Source organism: Cebus imitator, unplaced genomic scaffold, assembly GCF_001604975.1.
Source record: "Cebus imitator isolate Cc_AM_T3 unplaced genomic scaffold, Cebus_imitator-1.0 Scaffold38, whole genome shotgun sequence".
Lineage (NCBI taxonomy): Eukaryota > Metazoa > Chordata > Mammalia > Primates > Cebidae > Cebus > Cebus imitator.
In genome coordinates, this window is record NW_016107353.1 from 1,150,446 (window position 1) to 1,157,839 (window position 7,394).

General features: G+C 51.6%; 1 protein-coding gene across 1 annotated transcript in view; it reads left to right on the forward strand.

Moving 5' to 3' along the window:
• Positions 1–853: 853 nt before the first annotated feature.
• OPTC (opticin) overlaps positions 854–7,394 on the forward strand; it is a 12,511-nt gene continuing 5,970 nt past the window's right edge. The window contains exons 1-5 of the mRNA XM_037737327.1: positions 854–991; positions 3,403–3,685; positions 4,449–4,587; positions 6,168–6,326; positions 7,132–7,334. Coding sequence (XP_037593255.1) covers positions 3,455–3,685; positions 4,449–4,587; positions 6,168–6,326; positions 7,132–7,334 — 732 coding nt within the window. The 5' untranslated portion in view covers positions 854–991; positions 3,403–3,454. The remainder of the gene's footprint in view (positions 992–3,402; positions 3,686–4,448; positions 4,588–6,167; positions 6,327–7,131; positions 7,335–7,394) is intronic.

Consider the following 7,394-nt stretch of genomic DNA (forward strand, 5'->3'; position numbering starts at 1 on the left):
AGATGATTTAAAGTGCACAGGAGGTGTGAGTAGGTTATTTGCAAATTCACCATTTTATATAAAAGACCTCAGCATATGTGGATTTGGTATCCACAGAGCATGCAGAACCAATCCCCCATGGTTACTGAGGAATGACTGTACATCTCTGAGGGTGGGGGAGAGGATGCTTCCCAGGCCCCCAAACACCTGACACAATGTCTTCTGGTGTTGATGACCCTTTCTAGGCCCATGTCCCAATTTCCATTTGCTTTCCTCCTAACAGATTTAGAGAATTTCCCATATCCTCATGATCATTATCTGTGAACTTGAAGTTGGCTTTCAAATCCTACGTCACCCCCCATCTCCTGTCTCTTTCAGCCATCTAGGCCTTCAGCTCCTGCCTCTGGTGATTTTGTTCAGTTATGAGTTCTATGCTGGGGCTCTGGGTGGGACTGGGGGTAGGGGTGAAGAGCCTCCATTCCACCTCTTTTTACCTTTGTATTCTGGCTATGAAGCTGAAGCCTCGTTACTCTCTGGCTGGAGAAAGAAGCTGGAATGACAAATTGTGTCTCTGCACATCCTCCCACTCCAGCCTTCTCTGAGGGCTCAGAATCTGAGGGATGGGGCGCTTTCCTTGGGGGGGATGGCACTGCCTGTTCCTCAAAAATGTGGCCTTATCAGGAAGGTAGTCCAGGAAAAGAAAGAAGGAGCTGACAGAGTAAGAGGAGAGACAGGGCAGAAGCTGGAGGGGGGTGAAGTGGAAGGTGGGGGGAGAATTCCCTTTTGTCAAGCAAAGGAATGGGGTAGGGGACCCCCTGAGGAAAGAGGAGGGGAAACAGCTGGACATCAGAAGGAATGAGAAGTCTGATTGGTCAAAGGCCTGGCCAACTCCTTACTGCCACCCGTCCCCAGGCACCACTGTCTAACCCAAGCCCCATTTCAGACTCCACCAGAGTCCCACCTACCTGGAAGCTGCAGGGCTCTCCATCCAGGATCCAGAAGCATCGAAGGGGTAAGGTTCAAGGTTTGAGGCCTTCGGCATACCTGTATGCAAATGAGAACAAAGTGCTTGGTGGGGGCGGGGGACTGGGCAGGGAGAATGAAGAGTGTTTATTTAGGCCTCTGACCAAAGAAGTTGGACAAGACTTCTGGGTGGGCACTGAACTGTCTTAGAAATTGTTTTTTAAAGATTATGTAATTCGTTTGAAGTGAGGTATGGGAGGTAAGGTGAAGAAACACCTCTTGCTACTGCTGGGGGCTTGCCCCTTTGCCCAGCTGAAATTAAAAAAGTGGGGGGAAGCGGGGGAGGTTAGCTGGGCATGGTGGCTCACTCCTGTAATCCCAGCACTTTGGGAGGCTGAGGCAGGCAGATCACCTGAGGTCGGGAGTTTGACACCAGGCTGACCAACATGGAGAAACATCGTCTCTACAAAAAAATACAAAACTAGCCCAGCGTGGTGGCACATGCTTGTAATCTCAGCTACTTGGGAGGCTCGGGCAGGAAAATTGCTTGAACCCGAGAGGTGGAGGTTGCAGTGAGCCAAGATCGCTCCATTGCACTCCAGCCTGGGCAATAAGAGCAAAAATTCCATCTCAAAAAAAAAAAAAAAGGAAGGAAGAAAGGGTGGGAGATTAACTGGGCATGGTGGCACATGCCTGTAGTCCCAGCTACTCTGGAGGCTGAGGCAGGGGGACTGCCTGAGCCCAGGAGGTTAAGGCTGCAGTGAGCTGTGATCGTGCCATAATACTCCAGCCTAGGCTGGAGTGACATACTGTCTTAAAAATTAAAAAATAAAATAAAAATTAAAAGATTAAAAATTTTTTTAACAAAAGAAAGGGGGAGAATCTACTAGAAACTCATGCAACTAGCTTTGGGGAGGGCCGTGTTAAGCCTACACTGGGTATGACTGTTATAAACACTTATGCCTACATATGACACCCACACCACATGAATTTCCTGACCCATCTGTGCATATACTAACTGCATGGACACTTGTACTCACATGCATATCACATACATACATAGGCATCTGCGCACACGCACATACAAATGTACACAGGTATCTAAGGAACTTTCCAGGCGCGTACACACTCACACAACTGCACACAAAGAACTCTTGTATTTGTAATAATCTGTTTCTTTTCTTTTTTTTTTTGAGACAGAGTCTCATTCTGTCGCCAGGCGCCAGGCTGAAGTGCAGTGGTGTGATCTTGGCTCACTGCAACCTCCGCCTCCCAAGTTCAAGCAATTCTCCTGCCTCAGCCTCCCAACAGCTGGGACTGCAGGTGCACGCCACCACGCCCAGCTAATTTTTTTTGTATTTTTAGTAGAGATGGGATTTCACCATGTTGGCCAGGATGGTCTCGATCTCTTGACCTCGTGATCCACTCACCTCGGCCTCCCAAAGTGCTGGGATTACAGGCTTGAGCCACCACGCCCGGCCAATAATCTGCTTCTAAAAAGCTGCATTTACAAGTATATTTCATAAACTAACACTCCTTTTTACGTTGTATGTTGCATTGTAAGTCCATGTCTCCTAAATAGAGTAGGTGTTCCTAGGAAAGGCTGTGCCTTATTCATTCTGTACCCACAGATACAAGTCCTTTGCCTGGAACTTAATAGACACACATAAATGTTTGTTGAGCAAATGCAATAATGGATGATCTTTTAAAAAAAAAAAAAAAAAAAAAAACAAAAAAACACAAAATTCGGCTAGGCTTGGGGGCTCAGGCATGTAATCCCAGCACTTTGGGAGGCCGAGGCAGGTGGATCACCTGAGGTCAGGAGTTTGACACCAGCCTGGCCAACATGGTGAAACCCCATCTCTACTAAAAATGCAAAAATTAGCCAGGCATGGTGGGTTTCTGTAATCCCAGCTACTCAGGAGGCTGAGGCAGGAGAATAGCTTGAACCTGGGAAGCGAAGGTTGCAGTGAGCCGCTCCACTCCAGCCTGGGCAACAAGAGCGAAACTCCATCTCAAAACAAAACGAAAGCAAAAACCCTACAAGATTCTTTGAGCTGACATTCTCTTAATCGAGCTTGGTGATCAGCAGTCATGTTCTGAGCATGGGGCTGTGTAAGGGAGGACATCTGTGTGCATGCACCAGCGTATGCCTTGTTTGTAGACAAGGGACTCTTGTGAATGTGTCTGTGTTGAGCCATGTCTGCACATGCTTCTGTGAGTGGATATCAGTGTTTGGGTGAGCGTGTAAAAACACTCACGTGGGGTGGTGGTGGGAGGGAGCTGCTAGGAGATACCCGAAGACAGCCTGGACATAGTCTAAGCAGCTGATAGGGAGTTTGTGCATGTGATGAGGGCGCTGAGTCTGCAAGTGTGCGAGTGGGAAGTGGGGTCAGCCTGTGAGCCGTTCCCGAAACCCTTCAGAGGGCCTGCCCCTCAGACGGCTGCCCTTCCTCCTAGCCACTCGCCAGGACCGGCCACGGAAGGGATTCTCATCCCCATCCCACTCCCCATGAGGCTCCTGGCTTTCCTGAGTCTGCTGGCCTTGGTGCCGCAGGAGATAGGGACAGCTTCTTTCTCAACGAAGGAGAGGAAGAGGAGAGAGGAGCAGGTGCCTGAGGAAGGCGATGCCTCTGAAGTTCTGCCTCTGGGGAGCGACGTCCTGAGCCCAGACAACTATGGTGAGGTCATTGACCTAAGCAACTTCGAGGAGCTCACAGACTATGGCGTCCAGCCCCCCGAGGTGAGGGACACAGCAGACCGACTGCATTCCCTGCATGACACTGGGAGTCAGAGAGGCCCAGGCCCTCCCACCTGCCCCATAGTGTGCTGTCTCAAGCCTCCACCTCTTACTCTATGAGGTGGAAATTCTTGTCCCTCCATAGGGACTTGTCACTTAGATGATACTAAGAAAGAGGACACAAACCTGGGACTCCTCCTTCTTCAGAAGCCATACACCCCACCAACTGCCATCAAGTAGGACCCGAAGCCATGTCTCACTGAGTGGTGGGGGGCAGTGGGGTTCCCAATGTCCTCATCATATTATCTAGGAAATAAAAGGGCCACATTCCCCATCTCTTTTCTGAAACTGTCCTCCAGTCTGAAGTTCTTTCCCAGGCCCACTTGGCCTCACTGCAGCAGCGTGGGTGCAAGCCCAGACGTCCCCGCTCGATTGCTGCCTGAGCTCGGTCAGTGTGGAGCAGGGAAAGAGCACCAGCCTGGGAAACCCGGAGAGCAGCTTCCATCTCTGTCTTGACCACCTGCTGGCTCCTTGGTCCTCATCCCTCTCCTCTCCGGGCCTCAGTTTCTTCGTCTATAGGATGGACAGGCTGGACCTGATGCTCTCTGAGGTCCTTTTTGCACAGTCTTTCTGCGATCCCTCCCTTCTCCTTCTCCACAGTGAGTCTTTGCAGGTTTGAAATCCATCACTGAGGTTCCCAGAGTCAAAAGCTAAGTCCCTTTCAGGCAAAAGCTGGGCTACGGTGTGCTCTGTGCTACCTCTCCAGGTTAAGGTGACTAGCCTGGCTCCCGCAACCAGGATCAGTCCCACCAAGAGCACTGCGGCTCCAAAGACACCCTCATCAAACCCCACGATGACCAGACCTACTACAGCGGGGCTGATACTGAGTTCCCAGCCCTACCACGGTAAGCGTGCAGTCACACGGTCCCAATATCCCTAGGTCCTAGGCCAAGCAGCTGTGACCCAGCACCAGGGAGCACCAAAGAGGAACATGGTGGGGGTTGGGGCGTGGAGGGTCATAGCTACTTTTACTAGCAGAGAGAGGAGGGGAAATAGCCACAGAACAAAAAGAAAAATGGAATTGAAACAGGCACTGGCTGTCCCTAAGACTTTTACCTGAATGCACAAGCTGAGTAGGAAGCAAGGAAATGCCAGAACTCCCCTATGCCCTAGCAAAGCCACCCTGCCTTAATTAACAGCATGACGGGGGAAGCAGGTTGAGTGGTAATTAGATTAGAGACAATTAAAAGCCTGTAGAGAAGACTAAATAACTTTGTGGCTGTCACTTGGCATGGGAGCAAATGAAGCAGTCACACTGCTTTTCAGCTTCAAAGTCCCTCCTCAGCAGCTCTCATTCTTTCCCGGATGCCCTCCTGGAGGCTGGGGCTGGCATCCTTGGCAGTGAGGCCTTGGTGCTCTGCTGGAAATCAGAAGTGGGCAGAGGAGGGGTGAAGTTCATTCTGGACCTGCTGGCCCGCAGCCTCCCAGCCTCCCTGTTCTCTTCCTGGGATGTTTGCCTTGGTTGGACCTGGGCTACTGGGGCACTGGCAGGAAAACCATTCAGTTAGGGATCCATGACCTTTCAGAACTGCAGTCTCAGGTTTAAAGGGGCCGTAAAGGGCCTCAGCCGAACCCACCATTCAAAGCCTCGGGATAAGAAAGATGCTGGAGCCCCTCTGCTCCACCCACTCCTCCTGGTCACTGCTGGCAGAGAACGCCTCAGTCTTGGAGCTATGTCGCTCCTAACTCCTACCAGACTTCTTCCTTGAGTTGAGCTACACTGGTCTCTCAGTAATCTCTGTGCCTTGAGGTAGCAAGTTAGAGAAACCACCTGTGCTATTCAGTTGTGTGATCCAATAAAGTCTCCCCAGCCTTTTCAGGCCAGTCTGTGTTGGGTGATCTGGCTTAACCTCATGACCGCTGGGTACCGAAGTGCGGTCATGGACGGAGGGCAGGAGAGGGCCGCTTCCCAAAGAAACACTGGCATGCTGATGCCATAAGAAGGGGAAGTGGATGCTGGGTGGGCACCTTGGTTCTATTGTCTTCTTGGTGCCACGTAGAACATGTCTAATTTCTCTTCCCCAAGGCAGACGGCAGAGCTAGCAACCATTGGCCATCCCACTTAATTCCGGCTTCACTTTTTGGGACCAGAGAGGAATCCTATGGAAAAGAGATGAACGGATGCCCTAGAAACAGCCACATAGGCCCAGAAAAATGTACACAGAACCAGGGCCTGCTAAAAATGCAAATGGGCTTAGACTGTGTAGTAACTGAGGATGGACCTGCTTCTCTGGGATCGAGGGCAGAGTGACAGGCTGGGAGCACGCAATAGCACTGAGTACATGGTGCCCATCGGTGCTGGGCAGCAGGGCGTAGGCTGTCAAAAAGGCACAGATAGCCATGGTTCAGCCACTCCCTGGGGTGAGGGCCGCTGGCTGCAGAGGCTGAAGGAATCTCCCTTTGCTCTGTCTTCCACCTGGGCCAGGCCTGCCCACCTGCCTAGTCTGCGTGTGCCTCGGTTCCTCTGTGTATTGTGACGACATTGACCTAGAGGACATTCCTCCTCTTCCCGGGAGGACAGCCTACCTGTACGCTCGCTTCAACCGTATCAGCCGTATCAGGGCCGAAGACTTCAAAGGGCTGAGTATGTAATGCTCTGGGAAAAGAGGCGCTGGGGACAGGCAGAGGGAGAAGAGTCACAAGAACAGTCACCAACACTGTGTTAGCCCCTGCCTGTGTTAGCTCTTTCCTGTCGGCTCTCTGTCCCTCCAGCTGTCAAAAGTAAATAGCCCCAAGTCTCTATAAGTCCCTTCCTTGAAGTGTTTAGATGGTGGAAGTGACCTGTTTTTATTTGTTCTCCAAAAAGGTCTGGGAACCTGGGAAGGGAAGGTATGATCTGCCAACACCTTCGGGATGTCCCAGTAGTGACAGCTGTGTAATCAGCTGGCCTCCGGACAGGACAGTCTTAAAGCTGCCCTCCATGGCACTGATGCTGTTGACATGGCTGTTTGTGTGCTTTTTGCTTCTTTATGCCTATGCCCTGCCTTAGACAGGAGACCTGGGCTCTGATCCGGATTCTGCACTCATTACCCACAGCCTTTCTAGGCCTCGGTGCCCTTTTGCATAGACCCACAAGCGGAGGTGAAGTGGATCCAGGGATTCCTGGACCTGTTGGTTCTTGCTTTCAAGAGGTTTCCTTCAAAAGATCCAAGGTGGGCGGCCACCGCACAGGACAGAACTCCAGGGAAGGGCACGGAGGCATCCAAGGGCTTTCCAAGGAGCCCTGGATTATGTTACTTCCTCTGGTTTGGGCCTAGTGCAGGTGGAGAGCTGGTTAGAGTCCCTTTCTCCTGAGAGGGAGAGAACAAGGTGTGGCTACAGCTCCAACCTGGGCAAGGAAAGACAGTGTCTTCTGGTTTCTCTCTCTGTTCTCCCTCAACCTCTCTCAGCAAGGTTAAAGAGGATTGATCTCTCCAGCAACCTCATCTCCTACATTGATAACAATGCCTTCTGCCTGCTGCATGCCCTCCGGGACCTCATCCTCCAAGAGAACCTGCTGGAAGCTCTGCCTGTGCTTCCCACTGGCATTGAGATCCTGGATGCCCGCCTAAATCGGCTGCGGAGCTCGGGAATACAGCCTGCAGCCTTCAGGGTGAGTAGAGGTGGTAGGTCCACTGTCACCATCACCACCGCCACCCACCTCCGCCTCCAC